This window comes from Chelmon rostratus, chromosome 12, assembly GCF_017976325.1.
Source record: "Chelmon rostratus isolate fCheRos1 chromosome 12, fCheRos1.pri, whole genome shotgun sequence".
Lineage (NCBI taxonomy): Eukaryota > Metazoa > Chordata > Actinopteri > Chaetodontiformes > Chaetodontidae > Chelmon > Chelmon rostratus.
The window spans coordinates 13,829,669-13,850,671 of NC_055669.1; the positions used below are offsets into that span (position 1 = coordinate 13,829,669).

General features: G+C 44.4%; 2 protein-coding genes across 4 annotated transcripts; both read right to left on the bottom strand.

Annotated features, from left to right (window-relative positions):
• Nucleotides 1–37: 37 nt before the first annotated feature.
• Nucleotides 38–7,695, bottom strand: LOC121615320 (zinc finger protein 662-like). 3 transcript variants are annotated; one of them, XM_041949634.1, is made up of 5 exons: nucleotides 7,613–7,695; nucleotides 3,143–3,236; nucleotides 2,951–3,065; nucleotides 2,599–2,857; nucleotides 38–2,341 (listed from the first exon to the last, which is right to left on the bottom strand). In XM_041949634.1, exons 1-5 carry the CDS (start codon nucleotides 7,679–7,681, stop codon nucleotides 986–988), a joined length of 1,893 nt encoding a protein of 630 aa, XP_041805568.1. In that variant the 5' UTR covers nucleotides 7,682–7,695; the 3' UTR covers nucleotides 38–985. The 3 variants fall into 3 exon arrangements, with proteins under 3 accessions (XP_041805568.1, XP_041805567.1, XP_041805566.1); XM_041949633.1 differs by lacking the exon at nucleotides 7,613–7,695 and adding an exon at nucleotides 3,820–4,226 and having other exon boundaries at nucleotides 2,951–3,062; XM_041949632.1 differs by lacking the exon at nucleotides 7,613–7,695 and adding an exon at nucleotides 3,820–4,226.
• A 3,837-nt stretch (nucleotides 7,696–11,532) lies between these two features.
• Nucleotides 11,533–19,350, bottom strand: LOC121615469 (angiomotin-like 2a). Its single transcript, XM_041949831.1, has 11 exons — nucleotides 19,178–19,350; nucleotides 17,820–18,627; nucleotides 17,114–17,282; nucleotides 15,549–15,693; nucleotides 15,358–15,447; nucleotides 14,407–14,702; nucleotides 14,127–14,302; nucleotides 13,928–14,029; nucleotides 13,645–13,832; nucleotides 13,307–13,438; nucleotides 11,533–12,852 (listed from the first exon to the last, which is right to left on the bottom strand). Exons 2-11 carry the CDS (start codon nucleotides 18,539–18,541, stop codon nucleotides 12,767–12,769), a joined length of 2,106 nt encoding a protein of 701 aa, XP_041805765.1. The 5' UTR covers nucleotides 18,542–18,627; nucleotides 19,178–19,350; the 3' UTR covers nucleotides 11,533–12,766.
• Nucleotides 19,351–21,003: the final 1,653 nt, after the last annotated feature.

Below are 21,003 nucleotides of genomic sequence, written 5' to 3' on the forward strand. Positions count from 1 at the left end.
CGTGAAATGCTGTGAAACACTGCAAACCAAATTCAATTCACTTGGACTTTATTGGACAGAAACGAGGAAGTCGGATTATTCAAAACGTTGGCAAATTGCACCAAAACTATCTGTATGACTAAATATGCATTTCTGTACATTAAACTGTCCAACAGTATATAAAGTCATTAAAGTTAGCTCAACCTTAAACATCTATAGCAGTAAAATACAAAATTCACATTTAATGCAGCAGAATATTAGTCAAATATCATAATAAAACACTGACAGGGACCATTTTACTGCATAATTAGGTACTTTTGCTACTTTAAGTATATTTAAGTACTTTTTGTTGACAATACAGGACACTTACTTGTAATTAAGTATTTTTCAAAGTGTGATATTAGCACTTTTACTTAAGTAAAGGATCTTTGCACTCCTTCCACTCCTGGTACTAGTAGTAGCCTAGTAATAATAACAATAACAATAATAAAATGTCAAGAGTACTTGTTCTTCTGTAGCAAGATGAGAGCTTTTTTCAACCCTGTTGCCATGAAAAATGTTAAAATACACACACAAACCTCCTGAAAGATGATCTGACCTGTTAGATGTACAGTAGAAGCAAATTAACTAGTCTTCTTGGCAGAATGTGTGATTAACTTTCCAGCAGTTTACAGATGAATCATCATTACATACAGCAGTATTATTAAGAATAAAGTATTGGACAATACTTCACATCAGCCGTGTTTAATATGCTTTTATCCAGTTTGATCCTATAGAATACACATCCGGAAACAAGATTCAAAAGTATGAATAAAGCAACAGCTTCTCTTTAAAGGCAGTAACATTTGAGCGTGGCCCTGGCCTTGGTGTGGATGTTTTCTCTGTCATATTATGCAATTTTCTTGAAACTCACTCCGGTTCTGTATGAACGTCCACTTTATATGGCTCCTTTCTTTTCACGATCATTTCAACAAAACTAATTCTTTAGCTCTTATTTTAAGGATCTTCACACCACTAGATTTTTTCGTGGTCTTCCCCTGCGCTTCCCTAAACTTTTACCACTGCTCTGGCTGCTGTACCTCTTTTTCTTTCTTTCTTCTGGGTCAAAATCAGAGTCACTGTCCAAGTTCTTCCCCCTTCCTCTCGATCTGCTTGTGCTCGATGTCGCCTCCTCGCTCCTCTCCCCCTCCTCCCCTGCTGAATCAAAGGATGTGTCGCTGTCACTCAGCTCACTGCATTGTGCTCTCTTTAACTTCTGCCTTAACTTCAGTGTTTTTCCAGTCTTGTTCTTTGAACACTGGCCTTCCACTTGAACTGCCAGAACTAAATTGCCTGATTCATTTCTCTTCGGCCTTCCTATCGGTCTGCCTGTGCTCCTCTTTTTATTTTTTGGCAGACCTGCTGTCTCCCTCTGCATCTCCTCTTCTGTGTCTTGCTCTTCTTCTACATTGTCGAACTCAGAGTTTGTGTCTTTCTTGTTCCTGTTTCCGTCAGCATCGCCAGTGTCACTTTCCCTTTCATTTATCTTTTCTTTTTTCTGTTCACATCCAGAACCTGACGTGTGGTAGCGCTGGACGTGACTCTTCAGGCTCACGTTGTGATTGAAGCATTTGTCACAGTGCTGGCACTTATAAGGCCTCTCCCCCGTGTGCAGACGCATGTGGGACTTCAGGTGGCTTGCCTGGTTGAAGCCACGTTGGCACACTGAACACTTAAATGGCTTCGCCCCTGTGTGCACAGCTAAGTGTCTCTGGAGAGAAAGCGGCGTGACAAATTGAATCCCACAGATGTCACATTTTAACTTGCGGGGGCCTCTGTGATCCTCCAGGTGGATGCTGCGGTCCTTGTTTGTGGCAAACGTCTCTGAACAGTCGGGACATTTGTAGGGCTTCCCTTCAGTGAGGTGGGTCTGCTCATGTGTGCGTTTGTCCACCTTCGTTTTGAACGTAGCGTGGCAGTATTTGCACCGATGCTCATAGTTTTCATTGTGAACTCTGCTGTGGCAATTTAGAGCGACCTCGCTGACGCATCTCTTGCCACAAATGTTGCAAGAAAAGGGTTTGATTTTGTGCTCACACGTGTGAGACCGCTGCTTGTTGAAAAACATCCCACACTCTGTGCAGAGCTGACTGTGTGTGGTGGCAAGCGGAGGATAATCATGACTTTCTTCCTCTTCATTTTTGGTCTTGTCATCTGTTTCCTTTTGAAAATGCTTCGCTGGCTTCCAATCCTCGTCTGAGTCCATGTCACCCTGATCACCCGATTCCTCTGTGTCATCCATGGCGTCACTTTCGTCATCAATAACAGCGACAATCTCAGGGACCCCTGTGATATTGCTATCGGTGTCATCTGTTGCCTGTGCCTGTAATACATTGAAAAAATCTGGGTAAAAAAATGTTTAAATCCATACAGCAGACTTTGAAATATTACAACTAAAAAAACGAGAAGGCGCAAGCAGACACAGCATGCTTTATGATTCTGGCTAAACAGGCGATAAGACCCACAAAATCAAACTCAACAGTGTAGCACGTGATTGATTTTCTTGTAAACATTTTCTTGGATGCACAATTCCCAAGCTTCATGCAGTCTGTGTAACACGTGTGACTATTCAAGTCGTACCTGTTGCACCTCTGGAGTTACATCTGAGCCTCCTGTCAGATGTTGATCTTCAGCTGCTGGGACACTGGCATTGACTTGGCTTTTCCACTGGTTTCTGTACTGGCACTGAAGGCACTGTTGGTTCAAGATGATCAGCAGCCCACAGGTGACCTTCTCCACCTTTACCTTAGAACCACACAACGGACACTTGCAGCTAAACAACTGGAGGAGGCGTTTTTCGTTCACAACATACTTCCCCTTCATCTGTAGAAGTGCGGCTCTAAAAAACAATTTCAACATTAAAACACCAACCTGATGTAAAAAGTGGCCAAAGGAAGCAAAAATGTTGCGCAAAAAATTAAAGAAAACTTACTTTTCTCTGATCAAATCAATGTTCATATTGTTTGGATGCATCTGGCCATAGACAGATATGAACACATCTGGAGTATCAGTTGAACCTCCTCTTGGGACTGGGCTTCCATGAGCTGCTAGAAATTAAGTTTAAAGTATATGAGAGAAAATTCTTCACTTGAAATAATTTATTATAACACATAACTTTTTGTACCTGTTGAAGTAAGTCTTGATTCTTCTGAATAGAGGCCATCACATGTTTGAAGTATAGCACGTTGACAAGTAGCATCTGTGGTTTCCACAGGCTCCTACACAAAGTAACAAGATAATAAAAGCTCATAGTTCACCAAAAGCAACATGTGATACATTAAAAGCTGTGCTTGCACAATGTTAAAATACCTGATATGCTTAGATTTTTTTTGAAAATGTAGAAAAGCTTTGTGTGAGTGTACTGACTGGTCAATGTGTACACTTTCCAACTGAATAGTGCTATGTAAATGTGGACATTGGGATATCACTTTATTACTATATGAGTACTTTTTTGTAGCACTATAGAGCCAAGTCAATAAATGCATATTACAGCTATCAGACAAGCAACATCTGAGGCAGCATGCAGGAACACAGGATGTGGATCAGCACTACTGGTCGGTTTGGTTCTGAAAAACTGTGGATCGGTATGTCGGGTACATCTGTGCAAGAGGAGAGGGCGTGAAGCTTTTGTTGCCTGGTGTGTTGCTGTGTTGACACCATGCTTGTTCAAGGCTGCAGGGCATCATACTGAACTTTTACAACCCACAGTATCGCGCTCGAAGGATGCAGCATGAGTTGCGGTGTTGCGTAGGAGAGAAGGGTAACAAATGTGTGCCTCTGGTCAGTGCAGCGCAGACTCACCACACACTCTGGCCTCTCCAGATGTGGCTCAGGCTCGTCTGCCTCTGACTGGAGGCATAGTGATGGGACAGCGCTGGGCTTTAACGTTAGCTGGACCTTGCCAGTCACGCCTGAATGGCTCGGCGTCACGCTTTCAAAACAGTCATCTTTAAAGTGTTCGCTGCAGATTGTGATGTCAGTCCAGGACGACTCTTTGAAGCGCTGCTTATTGACTGTGGCGAGAAACTGGACCCACTCCAGCCTCCTCTCCGGGTCCTCCGGTAACTTGAAGCGTTGCGCAGTGCGACGCCACGAATAACATCCGACGACGGAGCACATCCTGGACTTAACTTAAGTCCCTCCGCCTCTTAAACTGGTGGGACAGCGTTTCTGGTGGTCATATATAGTGGAAAACGGACGTGGTGAACTCTTTTCCAACCTTAACAACAGCGTTAAGCTAATTCAGCTAGAATACAGCTGCCAGATGTTGGTGCGGCTCTTCTTCTATTTAAAGAAATTGCGGTAGACTGGACGCAGGAAAGGCGTGTTGCTGACCCCTACAGGTTATATGTAGAACTCCATGGAATGAGTTCGATCTGTGTTAGAGCGCAGTACGGTGGTAATGAGTACAGTTCTTGTTGATCTTGATCTTGAATTCTCCGATTCAATTTTCTTAAAGGTTAGAATTTTCACGTTCCTTGCTCCTCTATGACTGAAACATTTGGATTATGGACAAAACAAGACATTTGAGGACTTCATTTCGGGCTTTGACCAACATTTTTCACCTTTTTCTGACATATTACTGACCAAACAACTAATCCATTAATCTGGGAATAATCAACAGAATAATTGACAATTAAAATAATCGTTATTTTCAGCCCTCGTTGGCTGTATAGAAAAATAAATATATAAATAATAAATGCCGGGCCCATCCACAAATCTTTCTCTCCCACTTCCCATGCTCTCTCACCCATGGAATTTACTAGACTCCCCCTCCTTGCTTTCCCCTAAGTTCCCAGGGCTCCCCCGACAAAAACGTAGCAGCTCTTAAGAACGTGTAACTCTGTAGTTCAGACCAGTATTTCAGAGACAATTTGCACCTTCTTTGCACTAATGTGGGTTTTCCCTAATTCAGTCAAAAGGTGTGGTTCTTGAAGCCTCGCCACATATTGTAAGTGCTTTATTCTGCACCACATGCAGCTTCTTTAGAACAGAGGAAGCTCACTGTCCTTTATGGCTCACACCCAGCATCAATCACAGATCGTATGAGTGTCCTAATGTTCCTTACATGACATTATAACTTTCTCACACTTTGATACTCTGTTCTCTGCACATACCCTCCATCTCCTCAAACCAGACGGCCATAAATTTGAAGGTTTTACTCTTTCAGTAGGCTTCTTATAGCCTGATGTCCTACTGAGACCACATATGTTGACCTTACACCTGAAATTTTAAAACTCTCCTTTTCTTCCTCTTTCACTACTTTATCTAAGGCCTGCTCCAGTTGCTCATGAACATGGTCTAAATTTTGACCTGTTTTAACTCGCATGTCTTCCTCAGCTTTGTTGTCACCTGCCTCCTGTCGCTCAGAATGTAAACAGGTACAGCAGATATCCTGTGCTCCCCTGTCATTCCATGCTCCAAAGCCTATAACTTCCTAACTTGTTTGCCGTCCTAAAGTACTGCAAATGCCAGCTTCCTCTCTTTGCATCCTTAATAGCACCCCTGGCCTTTGCCCTGACTTTCTTTTAATTGATTGCATGGCTTTCCAAGGCACTGTCATACTACTGCCTGTGTGCTTTATTTTGCCAGGTGTAGCAAGATTGCATGCATCATCCAACCTTGGTGCAATCTGACCTTGTGTTTTTGATATGAGCTCGTCTGCAGCCAGTGTTCCACAGCCTCACTACTTTGTCAACCACTGTCTGAGTCTTCTCTTTGAATTCTGCCCACCTTGCCCTTGAGAAATTGAATCTTGAATCTCTTTTACCAGCATCCTACTAAACCTGCTTAATATTTAACCATGATCACTTTCCCTCGTGTATATGTCCATCATATCCTACTCCCCCACTTAAGCAAGATCAGCTGATGTTAAAGTTAATGCTGATTTCCATGATTTCTTCACAATGTACATTAAAGTGCCACTGTTCCTAAATCAACTTTCTCCATCACACCTTCCAGCTTCTCTTCCTCCAGCTATAGTTGAGAGTTCTTTCCTCTGACAACACTTTAACAACCACGCATTCAAGCTCAGTGTCAATCTCTTGTTTTCTGCATTGCAAACCTTTCTTAAGAAATCTGGCACGCCCTCCCCTGGTCTGTTTGCTCGGTCTGTCCTTAAGCACTCATACCGTGGAATTACAGAATCTAACCGTGGCTTAAACCAAGTCTCCTGTACACATATCAAATCCAGTTTCTCAACAAATGCACCAACAGACCTTTTTAATTGTGACTCCTATCAGGACATAAAGTATAATGAAGACGCCTTGCTACCTGGCTATTGTTACTAGATAACTCCTTTAGCACTGCTAAAACCTTCTACACTCCTACTGCTTCAATTCTTCACTTTACAGACTTTGGTTTGTTGATCAGATTTTTTACAGACCACCATTAACAATCTGTTTCTGAGGGTTTTAGCATGCTGGACATCTCCTAACTCTCTTTTCATGGTATTTGATTGCTCGAGTTAACTCACTACTCTTCTTCCTCCTAATGCATTTCCATCTTCCTGCTCTTCGCCTGCCTGTCCATGTCACTGTTTGCTTAATATGAAGGATCTTGAGTTAATTTCCAATGTCTTTTACCAGTTTTACTTTTCACCTGTTCCCATTCCCCTCCACCCTTCCCAGTCCCTCCACCCTCGCCTGGCATGGCCTTGGCTTCTGGTTTGAACAAGCTGTTTGCAGCACCTGCAGCTGACAGCAACCTTTTCTACTTAACTCTGTGCTCTTTAGTCCACACACTCTGCAACCATGGTTCACAACCAAGCCTTCTTGTCTTCCTGGCAGTTCATGCTCACTCTACCCATCAACAACAGTTTCCCTCAGTTCCCTGTGATCACTCTGCTTCCTTCACACACAGATCAGCACAGCAGCCACAGAATTAGCTTCTGATTTGTTAGGTTAATCAGTGTGTTTCATGACTTCACCTGAATTGAAAAGACAACTGGGTGACTGGGTTTAGCAATATGACACCTTTTTGTGTTTTGGGATGTGTGCTCGACCAGTCAGCACTGTTTGTAGGATTTCTATTCTTTTTGCACCCTTGCTTTGCGGGTTCAAAGTCTCCAGTCACTCTAATGTCATCAAGGCTACTTGCAGTTTGCTGACTCCATCAACGCATTGAGCACACATCAATTCTGTGGCTGTTCCTGACCAGAAAATGTAAGAAACAAACCAGCGTTTTGTCCCCTGAATGTTTCAAAATAGGCTGATAAAAGCCATGCAGGTGTGTGCAGGTGTGGGAAATTTCCAGCAGGAGGCGCTGTTCAGCTTCAAAAGTTTTGTATCATGAGCATGACTGTTGTCAGTGATTGTAAAGTGATGTTGAAAACCCCATTTTACCTCTCAGAATTGTTCGGATATGAAACATTTAGGCAACTTTTTCTTTGTGTGCTTTTGTTAATATTCATATTATCTTATGTCCCAAACTATACTCTGTGGAAGCACATCTTATTTGCAAAAGACACCTGAGTGAATAAAAAAGAGTTATAAAAAGACATCACTTAGTTTAAACAAGTACATGTTGAAACACAGATTTAAAACCATGTTGGCCATAAGTTGTTTTACATTGTAACTAATCAAGTGATACTTACCACCGAACACCAGAAGCAGTTGTAACCTATATTGTGCTGCTCTGTTGTCAAGTGGAGTTCCTCAGTCATACATTCCCAAAACATGACGTGTGTGTGTGTGTGAGCGTGTGCTTGTGTGTGTGTGTGTAGCGTGTGTGTGTGTGTGTGTGTGTGTGTGTGTGTGTGTGTGTGTGTGTAGATTTGTAGAGCAGTTAACACATCTAATCCCCAAGTCAAAGAACACATGTTTTCCAGGGGGTGGAGCACATACTGTAGCTACAGTGCATGCCTCATGTTTTGTGTCTCAGAGGATCTGTAAGTGTAAATAATCCTCTCTGTAATCTGTCTGTTAACTATTTAATGTCTGTAGGGCCGTTTGTCCAGGCTGAAAAACAGACCATCTACTGACCCTTTATGCATCTGTCCAGTTTAAATATTTCAGTGCAGATGATTTTCAACAGATGAACAAATAAGAATCCCAAAACCCACAATTAGCCAGCATATGAGAGTGCCAAGAGCAGAAAAATCAAATGGCCTCATTTCAAAGTCAAAGTGAAATGATTTTTAACCTTAAAAAAGCATTTTTGTGCAAACCTCCTGGAACCTGTAGCACCTCTCCCTTGTTTGGAAAATCAGCAGAGATCCTGACCATTATGACAGCCTGCATAACATCTTACGATACAGACTTTTCACTTAAGTCCACAGCAGGGACGTGTGGGCCAGGGTCATCCCTGTGGTTTTTAACATACGGCCCCTGAACAAACAGCCTGCAGCCTGTGCGGCGGGCTTGTGCAGCAGGTGGTGACAAGTTGCTCTCCCGTGTCCCTCTGGCCGTGACACACGTGTTACTAGTGCCCGAAAACATGCCAGGCCTCTATGACAAGAGAAAGACATCATGTAGAGCTTAATGTAGAGGATTTACTTACTTTCCCGCTGGGTGTTTTAAGGATGTCTGCTTGCCGCTTATCTGACAAGTTATTCCAGGTGTCCATTCATCAGCGCAGCATATATCTGCCCCCGAGGAGGCCAGTCAATCAATCTCTCATCAAACTCAACATTTATTTGTGTTTGTTTGTCTGTGTGAACATGCTTGTGATATGTATACAGCAGCTAGCACTTGTGCGTGTTGCTTTGACGGAAATCTAAATTATAGTTTTTCTTTCTTAATGAGTGTTTGGCCTTATTTAGAAATAGCGTAAAGGCCATATTATCATACCAACGTTGGACAAAAGCAATCCACATTCCAACAACCTCCTCTTTACTCTGACTTTGATAATCATCATTCGCCATCAGCATATTTTCTGAATGTGCTGAAACTTCAAAGGCTAATGCTCAGTAGGAATGTGCTGTTAAACTGTAAACGTCAGGATGGGGCAATAAACCTGGCGGCGCACACAAACACACCGTGTGAGAAGATAATTTCCTCGGTTTACACAGCAACAAACCCGTCCCTTTCACGGTGATTGCAGTTGATATGAAGTTCCCATGTGACCGAGCCAGAGAGAGAAGAGAAAACTGCTCCGAAAAGTGTAGAAAATGTAATTTTCTTGGATGTTTCAGCACAATGGAATTCGACCCCTGACTCCTATTTACATTCTCCTTCATCATATCAATTCTGGGAAAGAGTGAGAGAGTGAGAGAGGGAGCTGCAGTCGAAACATGTCAGCTGCCTTTCACATTCGCTGAGGAATGTTGGCGAGTCCTCACAATGTTGTCTGTCAGTGCGCCAGATAAGAGCTCTCAGTTCATAAATAAGATTGATGGCATCGCGTACCACTAGTTCCTGCTCTGTGTTTTCCCATACATGCTTCTCTGTCAAAAGCATCCGTACTATGTCACCAGCTCATATCCTCTCCTGCCCGAGTCCAGGCATGCTTAGGTGTTTTAACATGTTCCCCAACCAGTTATCAAACCACGCTACAGCAGGATGTGTTCTGTGGTGCCTTTGCTCGCTCAGATGTGAATGATAATGTGCAATTGTTTCAAAGCTGGTAGGCATAATTGACCATGAGTAATTTGTAGAGGGTAAAGGTTGATGGATAACTTGCAAAGATTGTGTACTGTCCCCACACTGCTACATGACATTAAATCAGGAGCGTTTAGAACATGTTAGAAATGTAAAAAAAAATCATATTTGCTTGAGAGAGGGACCAGAAAACGCCTTATAAAAGCACACTGTCAGACAACCAGCATCTACAGACCAGGTCATTGCTAATAAAGTGAATATAAATATTCCTATTTTCTACTTTTTTCTCTCTACTTTGATATATCTCTATTTGTCTGAGGTTGAATGAGAATATGTCTTATTTTAAGGCCTGCTTGGTTTGCGAGCCAATCACGAAAGCCAAAAAAAAAGGGCTGGTGGAAGGTAGAAAAAGAGCCGTTTGGTGGAAAAGCAAAAGAGACCTTTCACTTTTTTACACAGCAGCTCACCACCACCTGCCATGGACCCTCCAAGTTTTCTTCACACCATGGGGAGTTCAGGGCCAAATCAAATCAGTGTCCCTGGAGCTGGTGAGATTCAGTGTCTTGCTCAAGGACACTTCAGCATTAAGGATGCTGTTATTGTTCTATCACTGACAAAGTCTGATATGTTGTACTGATACCTCTTTCAATAAGGTGCCCTTTATGAAGGATTTATAGGCTGTAATTAATCAACAATGCACTAATCCTTTATCAGCTATTACAAATGCTGGGTCGCCACATTGTGAAAAACACCGCTTTTTCTAAACATCGTGTTTTACATGTCGATAACCAATTGATCAATTGTAATGGATTTCACAAGTCTCAAGTTAATAATGTCAAAAAGTTATTAATAAAGGGGTTTAATATCAAGTATTCTCTAGAGATAAGGGGTCAGCTGATTTTCACTACCTGGCAACACAAACACAAACTTTTATAACTGATCTATAAAGCATTGGTAAATTGTTTAACCTAAAGCCATTAGTTAGAAATTACAGCCTCTTTAAAAAGGGTTCCTCATTATAAAGTGTTTATTGTATAAATATATTAAAGGATGTCAATAAACCAAAACAACCAAGATAGCTGGAAACACTTGGTGACTAAAGTGAGTACATGAAGTTTATTGTGACGTGTTTTGTTTCAACAAACCAAATCTAATCATGAATCCAGCTCCTGTGGGTTAAAGGCAGTGTCGCTGCTTCATGTTTCACACACATGTTGCTGGTGAATCATGTGAGTGGACGCTGATGACACGGTAACGTTCAGTCATTGTCCCTCTGCATTGTGAAGTCTCATTGTCAGCTCTGCTCAACCGCCCCAAACTGGTACAAGTCAATATCTGTGGCTTTGTCGTGTGTGTGTGTGTGTGTGTGTGTGTGTGTGTGTGTGTGTGTGAGTGGTATGTGTGTTCATGCCAGTGTGTGTGTGTGAGAGAGAAAGATCTATCCTGAAAAAGATACCACACAACAGAGCTCTCCATTCTCTCATCTTCCTATCGAATGGCACGTCCTGAAATAGCACATAAACACCTCCGGGTGCGACTTAAATCGGAGGCAATAAGATTATTTAAGAATGCGGCACATGTTAGCAAAGGTAGACGGCGGCACGCAGGAATTTCAAATGGCAACAGCGGCTAATCTGGGAGAAACCTGTCTTTGTCACTTAGAGGGTTACGTGTCCCTGAGAGAATGCGATCTATGTCAAGCACGCTCTCCATGGCAGAGGAGAACAAGAGAGCAGGCCACCCGAGAAAGCTGAACCCGAGAGAATGCAGCTCTGGAATAACTTAATGAAGAGAGCTCTTCTCTGTGGTGGAGCGACATGACGATGGAGGAGAGGAGGAGAGAGAGTGAAGCAGGAGGCTCACAACACGTTGCAGAATACCCTATCAGCAGATCTGACATCATCGGTCAAACAGAAAATAGCCAGATATCTTCCACCAGGAGCAAACAACTCACAAGACGAGGAGCCGGTTCATGTATATTAGAATATTTTATTGCTTTATGAAATGTGGCATGAATTCAACTGTAAAAACCTTCATATTGTTTGAAGTTCACAGAAATGTCTGTTTGAAGTCAACACTCGGTTGGTTGTGTACAGCTTGACATGACCGTGATTGTCGGCACATAACTTACAACGAACATACATAAACTCTTTGGCATCCTGCTCAAAGCACTATTATATCTAAAATAACAAACATCTGTATAAAATATAATAATAATAATAATAATAATAATAATAATTAACCTGTTTGTTAGTTCAAAGCTCACAGTAAACAAAAAAACAAAAAAAACACGGTGTAGTTTTCAACTTTTATCCCACAGCAGTGACCGAACCAGCAGGACCACCACGTCAGGACTCACACTCACATACTGTTACCACACATGCAAACATACTTTGAGAAGTGATCAGAAAAAGCAACAGATGATGAAATCAACACCATGATGCAACGCCCTCCCAAAACAACACCAGGTTTGTGTCAGTCTGGCAAAAAAAAGAAATCTGATGCATCCCACTGCTCGCACTCCTCTAAGCTCCTGCAGAACCAGCTACTCGGGCTTAAGAGACATGGGCAGCAAGAGCATTTAAATCAGCAGTGTTTCATGTGTTATAAGCTTAAATTATTGAACGGGGGTTGGGGGAGGCTTCCAAACAAATAAGATCCATGTGATAGGGATGAGGTTACTCAGATTGACGCCACATTTTTCCTTTTTTTTTTATGGGGGGGCAGGTCACATAGATAACCTTTGACTGAATATTTATCTAGAAGAGCATGAGGCTTAAGTTAATATTTGGGGAATGTGGAACCCAGATAAGATAAATATGCAGCTTCTCAATTCACTCGATTGGGAAAGGAGATAAAGGGGGAATAAAAGGGGGTAAGCAGCAATTATATATATATATATTTCTATAAATATTTTGGCATATACTCTCTGACAACATGTTGCCCTATTACAATCCACAATACTGTCCAAGTACCTCAGAAGATTCATCTTTTCTCTCCCTGCCGGGCAAACCGCCTGCAGCTGTCCGAGCTTCAGTGAGAGAAAGTGAGTCGGAGCGCAGCTCTGCCTCTAAAATGTGAAAACAGTCCTTTTTTTTTGTTTTCGTGCGTTGGCCTCTTTCCACGACATTCTTGCATCCAACATGTAATTCAAAGTCTTGCACACTTCACAGATTCTTTATCTCATTCAAAATCCGCCTCCCAGTTCTTTAAATGAAGATTTCCACTGCCTCTGACTCCAGCTCTTCCAGGCCTCTGAAGGGGTTTAATAGCAACTTCTTCGGCGCTGTCTTGTCTGGAGAAAAAAAAAAAAACAAGAAATGAGAGAGGATAAATAATTATATAAATGCTTTAAGGCTAAAACAGCAGAAAAAAGCATCCCTGATATAGTTCAACTAGGTTGAACGACTAAAGGTTAACAGAGATTTTCCACGGTCAGACAGTCCACTCTGGTAAATGTGCTCAGTCAACAGATCCACATTATTTCCTAACCATGCACATTCCACCAGGCCCACATTATGAACCATGACCTGGACAGACGGTACCCGATTGGACAGTTCAGTGGCAGCATGGTTAATCAATGAGAACATCCATGAAGCAGAGGTCCAAAGCAAGAGGAACATGCTTACTTGCTGCATGTGAGCGTTTTGTGCATCATTTATCACTCAAGCTTTACACTCGTGGTCATTATTGGATTATTGGCCCCTCATAAAACAAACACACTCATGCATATTTGATAGATTACTCACCACTGTTGAGCTTAGTTGTGCTGGCAGCCTCTTTGACTTTGGTTCCCTCCACCTGCCGCTCTAGCGTTCCGGGTTCGGACTGAGCAGAGAACTGACAGTTTGGCAACGTCTGATCGTCCGATAGGCTCTTACCTAAAAGGCGACAGCACAGAAAACGTTAGCGGGGCCTCCAACGCAGAAAATCTAATGCTTGGCACGCTTGTTAGCAGCTAGCTTATTAGGTAGAGAAGTGTGTTTGAATGGAATATATGGAGCGTGTAATGTAAGAAGTGCAGTGGCTGCTCAGCCTGAGCACCACCCAAATGAATTATTAAAAAAGGCAAAGTTATGCTCCTCACCTCGACTCTTTGTGGTGCTGCTGGCAGTGCTGATGGAGGGAGTGGAGGCAGCAGGTCGGAGAGATGTATTCAGGAGGTTTGTACGGGGACTTTGCTCGTCCTTCCTCCCCTGGTCCTGGTGCAGCCGCTGGTTCAGGATCTTGATTACGGCGTCCTTTTCCAAGATCTGAGCGTAAAGAGCACGGATCCTGATACAAAGCATAATTTTAAAAAAAAGTTAGGAGGGAGTTGATTTGTAATGGTGGTTCTCTGAGAGCAAGACAGTTTAATAGAAGGCACGCACCTGTTCTCCATCTCCTGATTCCTATAGTCAGCAACTGGCAGCTCCTCGTTGAAGCTGTTGTTAGAGGAGTGGCAGGGCGAGTGGTTAATGATGGTGGTGTCTCTGCAGAAGGAGAAGACATTTTCCTGGGCTTAACTCCAATTCAAACGAGCTTGAAATGTCCGAGCACATGTCGAGCAAAAAGTCATGTGATCTTTACCTCTGGGCAGCGGCAGTGGCAGCCACCTCCATTGCGAACTGCCTCATGGTGCTCTCCTCCAGGTACTTCTGCTCCCAGCGCACCATGTCGGCCTCGAGGGCCAGGATTCGCTCCTCGCGCTCCCGCAGGCGCTCTTGGAGGGAGCCCATGGTCACTCCTGGTGGCTGGGACTGCCTCTGTGGTGGAGGGAGAGAGTGTTTGAAACAGACAGTCAGAAATACTAAAATTACTTCTCAAAGATCATATATTTTGGAGCCAGAGGTGTTTTGAGGATATTTACCTGTTGCGCCCTCAGACTCCTCAGCTCCTGCTCCAGTCGCGTCCTCAGCTTCATCTCCAGGCTCTCCCTCTTCTCGCAGGTGGACTGCAGCTGAGCCAGCGCGCTCTGGAGCCTCTCCACCTTCTCCACGTACGCCCTCTTCCTCCTCAGCTCCTCCTCAAGCTGGCGACCCCGTCCACGAGCTGACTCCAGGGCCTCCTCGAGCCGCTTCGCCCTGGCGCTCTGCTCCTCCGCTGTGGTTCGCAGCCGTTGCAGCTCCCGCTCCACGCGCTCTCGCTCAAAGTTCTGCTCCTCGTCTGAAGGGAAAGTAAAGGAGGCCGGGTTAATCGCCTGAACTTTGTAGTTGGGTTGAAAACGATACAGGATACAAGTACCATGAGATGAAATATAAAATCATTACAAATCTGCATGAGGTTCTCTCTGCAAAAAAAAAAGGCCAATCCCCACTTTCTCCCAGAGTCCAACCCCAGTAATAAGCACCAGAGTTGCTACATGGTGGCCAGTGTTCCTCATTTAGCGAAGCACTCCTGGAATGCTGAGAGGAGGAAGGAGGAGGAAGGGGGCGAAAGCTGCCCTATCCCTTTGACCCACATAGCACAGAGCATTCCTCATCAAGGCCATACAAACACCAGCACTCTGCTCGAGTCCAGTTCCTTAAACAGACAACATAAATCACACTAACAACAGGTGGGGGAACCTCATTTCTACCACTTCCACTGCCGCTCTGTGATTTAGAGCCGTTTCCCTTACAAAGAGGTGCGTGGACCAAATTCCCTATTATTAAGCCTTCTTACCAAATAAGCCGAGGTTATGCAAGTGAAATTCCTTCGTGCAGGATGCCCCTAGCTACAGAAAGGGCCCCATGCTGTGCTACGATCCAATCCAATCAGGCACGTTAATTACAAAGGAGGATGTAAGAGAGAGCCGGGCCAAACAAAATGACATACTCACTTTGCTCAAGCAGTTTCGCCATGATGTGCTGGTTGTGGTCGGCTGCTTCGACTTCTTTCGCGACATGCGTTCTGGCATTTTCCAAGTTTTCTGCAATGCAAACGTTTTGAAATAAGACAACAACCGAGGATCTGATATTATGGTCGAACACTTCCATGTGGTGTTATGTGTCTTTTGGAAGTCGTCCATACCTCTAAGGTCTCTGTTGAAATCCTGCAGCCTCCTGATCTCAGCCACGAGCCTCTTCCTCAGCGTCTGCTCCAGGTTTTCCCTCTTACTGCTGCCCTGCATCAGTGTCTCATAGGCCTCGGAAATACGCTGGATCTCCTGCTCCAACTGAAAAGGGAAGGAAAGGCCGAAAAGGAGAGGAGATGGAGTGAGGATTGGAGGAGAGGAAGAAAGGAGCACAAAGAGGGAGAAAGTAGAGGAGAGGAATTTTTGGTTAACCTACTTCAAATGCCAGGGAGGAGCTGGAATGTCGACTCATGTTGTTACAGTACATAGATACACATATGTACTATATAAATAAGAGCACATACGTGACTGTGTGTGTACAGTACACTCGGGGTGTGTGTTTGTGCGTGTGTGTGTTTTTGTGTGTGTGGTATAATTCGGAGAAGGAATTCAAGCCCGCACCACTCCCTGTGAGACTGATTTATATCTGCATTCCTGAGGGCTGATAACTCTAGTTCCAGGTGTGTGAGCGCACAAGAGCGCGCATTTACACAACACACCACAAAGCACAGGCTAGCATGCACACACACACACACACACACACACACACACACACACACACACAGAGGTCTGGGAAGGCTGCCAGAGGAGGGAAGGTGTGCATGCCTGTGCCTGGGTTGTGGAAACGGCAAAGAGAAACCCACCATTATAGCAGTCACACAGGCATGTTTACCCAGGGCTGCGGCCTGACGGAGAAAACTTTCCAACCCCGCCAATTATCATTCTTTAAGGCTGAGACAAGGCATGAGCCATGTGACATAACTCCAGCAGAGAGCAGGGCGGATTTTACAAAGATCGGCTGAGGTGTCAAATGTCTCTGAAGCTGTTTCCACCATGTTGAATGAGAAAATATCTTATTTTAAGGCCTGTTTGGTTAGCGAGTCAATCGCGAAGGGCAAAAAAAAATGGGGCTGGTGGAAGGTGTGTGCCGCTTGGTGGAAAAACAAAAGAGACCTTTCACTTTTTACACAGCAGCCCACCACCACCTGCCACGGACCCTCACCCCACCCCCATCAGCTGTGCGCACGGGTCACAACCCGATCGACTGCTGCCTGACAAGCCCTTGATTACGCTGAAAATCTATGACCACTCTGGAGCTAAAGCACACACACACACACACTCTCTCTCTGGCCTCCACCAGGTCAGCTCCACAATGAAAGGAGTGTGTAAACACAGTAGCAGGCTGTGACCTCTGTTTGTGCCTCTGTGGTATGGAAGGTAGCAGCTGCTGATCTCATCTGTCCCGTCCAGATGAGGGAGCGGGATGTCGGGGAGACAACTGTTGACCGGGGTTGTGTTACATAGACAGGTGGCTGGGATGTCGTCTGGCTTTCCCTTTGAATTCAGTGAATTTTAATCCTAGATTTTAAGATTGCCTTTTCATTGAGAAATGAGCTGGGGGTGTCATGACCAACCCTGGTAGTGTCCAAGTGTAGAATTTGATAATCTAGCTTGAGTTTGTGTATTGTTACTCCTTCAATGACAAAACTACGATATTCTCTCATGTTCGTCCTCCTCTTACCTTCTGAATACGGCTGGTCTTCTCCCTGTGTGCCTCCAGCTCTTGCCTCAGCCTCTCATTCTCCATCAGCAGCAGCTCCACCTGGTTGGGCTCCTCCAAACCAGCAGGTGGCAGGCTGGCGAACGTGCTGTAACAGGGGGCGTCTGCTGGCTGACTAGGCTGGACATACCTATGAGAGAGACATTGCTGAGTAAGACAAGTCTTGTCAATGTCTTATTTCTATATCTGAATTTGTGGCTGCTTCAGCTGAAGTGAAACATTTGGAAGCGGCCCGCCAGAGTTAAAAGAGCGAGGCATCTGAAATATAACTCTGGCCGTGTCTATTGGCGAGCAGACAGGCTGACTCCAGTCACCGTAAAGAATGTAAAAGCCTATATGAGGAACATACTTTTGTAAAAAAGCATCCTGGGCAAAACAAGCATGTGAAACCATCCTGTTCCAGTATGCCAGGCATTACAAACACCTACAGGGCTGGACTTGTTCGCCTCTAAGTATTGCAGGAGGAAATATGAAGCAGTGCGCAGGCTATGGTGTGACTCACATTGATAAGTATGTGTTTACGAATGCGAAACACAGTGATGAGTCCTGAAACACGATTACGAGGCTGGCTCTCGTACAAAAACTCCACCACAGAATGTGATGTAATGTTAAAGTCGCTTTTTAAAACATGCACACACGATCACATCCTCCGAAACTGTCGTTGTACCTGTGCTGCTGTGCCTGCAAGGGCTCCTGGACCTGGTGAGGGATAAATCCTTGGCCCTGGATGGGGGCTGAGTACTCCGGAGGGGGGCTGCGCTTGTCCAGGCTCTGGCCGGAGCTCTGGAGGCCCTGCGGCGTGTAGTATGGAAGCTCCGGGTAGCTGTGAGAGGTGGTCCTGATGGCCTCCGCTTTAGCAGCTGCATCATTCCTCTCCAGAGATATCTGCATGCGATGCTCACTGAGTGACCGCACATGGCTGCACTTCAGCTCCATCAGGTCTGCCTCTTCGTGGAAGACCCCCTCATGCAGGAGTGTGCCCTCGTGGGGCTGCCTGATGGGGCCTGTAGGGGCCCAGTGAGAGGCCAGATACTGAGAGTGCGCCTTTGCCTGCTCATAAGTCGGCAGCTCTTCCCCGTGCAGCTGGTAGAGCTGGTAGCCACTTTCTGAGTGGTGGTAGTCCCCCTGGTGCTCCTGGCCCTGAGGCTCCTGCCTCGCGGAGAGCTGAGGGAATGGAGGGTCCTCCTGGGTGAGACTCTCCAGAGACGATCGCGGGCTCCTGCCCGTGTCGCCTCCGCTGCTGGGTCCGCTGTTGCTTCCACTGCCTCCACGCAGGGCCTGCTGCTGGATGGCTAATAAGGTGCGGGTGTCTGTGGGGTTTCCATACCGGAGCTGCTCCTGGATGAGCCGGTGCAGGACGGTGCCAGACGGCTCTTCAGTGGACGACATTCCGCTTTGTGTCTGTTGTTATGTTCTCTAAAGATCAGTTGAGCTCTCTCTTAGTTTGAAAGTACTTAAATAAATCAGCTGTGAACCTGGAACAGAGCAGAATGAGAGAATAAAGTACAATCAGTGTGAGGTCAAACATGATGGTTCATACATTAACATACAGTCACACATGCAGTGTGTTTGAGGCATGGAGGCCTCTGCACTAACACTTGTAACACAAACTTTAATATCATGCAAACGTATTTCCTTTTACATATATTCAACTACATAAAGCTCTCTGATGAAGAATTTAGATGGATTCTATTCAAATAGTGCAGCTTCAGGCTTCTTTACCAACAGCGACAACACAGAGATGTGGAGACATTTTCCACAGCAGCCACAAAATACATGCGCCAGAAATTCCAATCTCACGGGGGAGCAAAAGCGCACAAAACCGCACCGTAAAATAACTTCATCTTTGCTCTTTTAGCACATTTTGTCGTCTTTAAAACACTTAAAATCGCATTTAAATCCCTCACAACACACCGTGCTGTCGCACGTTTCAACCAGAAGCCGCGATGTCGCCACTTTATTCATTTCTGCGCTGTTTTTTTTTCCTGTTGTGGCAAAGGCAGAAAAAAAAGACGCTCTTCTTACCAGCTCACGCTCTCATCGTCACCAAACGCTGTTCTCGACCTCGTCGCTACAAAAAATCAGAGTAATCCAGCTATTTCCATGAGTTTCTCCGAGTCAAACGTGTCTCATCTTCCTCCACCAGGACGGGCTCCTCTCTCGCTGTGAAATGATTGTGGAGAGAGCGGGCGGCGATAATAAGTAACCGAGGAGGGACTGAGGTCGGAATGCCAGGAATGTAAAACGCGAGGTCCCTCTGGGATCAAAAGCGTAAAACCACACTGGAGGGGGGAGGAGGGAAGCTGCAGTGCGCTTTATCGCTTCCAATGAGGAGTTAAAAAGGAGCACAGGGAAGCGAGTGAAGGGGTTTGGGAATAAATGCTTTTACGCTCGGCGAAAGGCTCATTCTGGCGCAAAATCTCCTTCCTGGGAGACTTAAGAGGAGTTTTCAGCGGCAGAGATGAGCTCACTCAGAGGTGGAACAAGTATTCAGATCATTCAGAGCACTATAAAATACAGCAATCACTTTGACTTAAGTGAAAGTACATAAGTATCAGAAAAAACATGCGCCTGAAGAATCAAAAGTAAAAGTACTGATGTATTTGGATCATATTTATTTTGCATTAATCATATTGTATAGGCTGACTTCTTGCTTTGCATGTAAAATCTTAATCTGAAACTGCTAAATAAATGTAGTGGAGTAAAAGTGTAATATTTTCCCTTTGAAATGTGGTGGAGTGTAACATAAGATAGAAATACTGACCTTGAGGTACAATTATCTCACAATTGTGTTCAAGTACAGCATTGAGTAGACACACACAACTGCAAAGAAGTATGTAATTTGGTGCTATTTGTAGGAGAAATTGGACTTTTTGTTAGGATTTAGTCACATCCACTACACTTTATATATATGCATTAGTCAGTAATTATTGGAAACCTTACTACCTTACAACTCTTTGAGCCCTCAGGTGGCACCGCGCTGAAAAACAACATAATTGTATGAAGAATATCACTACATGGGCTCAGGAACACTACAGAAAACTGTTGTCCATAAACGCAGTTCATCGCTACATCTGCAAATGCAAGTTCGGACTCCACCATGCAAAGTGAAAGTCATGTCAGTAACATCCAGGAACGCTGCTGACTTTGCTGGGCCTGAGCTCATCTGAGATGGACTGACCGAGGTGGAAAACTGTGCTGTGGTCTGATGAGTCCACTTCTCAAATTGCTTTTGGAAATTACGGCTGTCATGTCTCTGGGCTAAAGAGGAAAAGGATTATCCAGATTGTTACCAGTGTAAAGTTCAAGAGCCAGCATCTATGATGGTACGGGTGTGTGTTAGTGCCCATGGCATGAGGAACTTGCACATCTGTGAAGGCACCTTTAATGTTCAAAGGAACATGCAGGTTTTGGAGCAACATATGCTGCCATCCAGACACTGACTTTTTGAGGGACATCTTTGCAGCGTGACTTTGTAGTTGACGAGTGTGGGTACTAAACTGGCCTGCCTGCAGTTCACCTGTCTCCCACTGAAAATGTGTGGCGCATGACAAAGCAAAAATAATGGAGCAATTTACATATCAAGCAAGAATGAGAAAGAATGCAGATGCAAATCATTGCATTCTGTTTTTATTTGCATTTTACAGAGCATGCCAACTCCTATAGTATAAAGAGGCATAATGTGGAAATACTCAAGTAAAGTACCTCAGAATTGTACTTAAATACATTAGTTGAGTAAATGTAATTTTTTTTTATTTGTGTCTCTAATATATATCAAATGTGTAATTATGGAGAGGAATTTAAGTTATTAGGATATACTGCAGGACTCTATGGGTGAGTGAAAACTCTTG

Excerpts from the sequence above, each read along its gene's own strand:
- LOC121615320 (XM_041949632.1), bottom strand. The coding sequence starts at position 4,137 with ATGTGCTCCGTCGTCGGATGTTATTCGTGGCGTCGCACTGCGCAACGC. Across the intron at positions 3,237-3,819 it reads TGGAGAGGCCAGAGTGTGTG|GAGCCTGTGGAAACCACAGA; the intron begins GTGAGTCTGCGC and ends TACTTTGTGTAG. Across the intron at positions 2,858-2,950 it reads ATTGATTTGATCAGAGAAAA|AGCCGCACTTCTACAGATGA; the intron begins GTAAGTTTTCTT and ends ATTGTTTTTTAG.
- LOC121615469 (XM_041949831.1), bottom strand. The coding sequence starts at position 18,541 with ATGTCGTCCACTGAAGAGCCGTCTGGCACCGTCCTGCACCGGCTCATC. Across the intron at positions 15,694-17,113 it reads AGACCAGCCGTATTCAGAAG|TTGGAGCAGGAGATCCAGCG; the intron begins GTAAGAGGAGGA and ends TTCCCTTTTCAG. Across the intron at positions 13,833-13,927 it reads AATCAGGAGATGGAGAACAG|GATCCGTGCTCTTTACGCTC; the intron begins GTGCGTGCCTTC and ends GCTTTGTATCAG.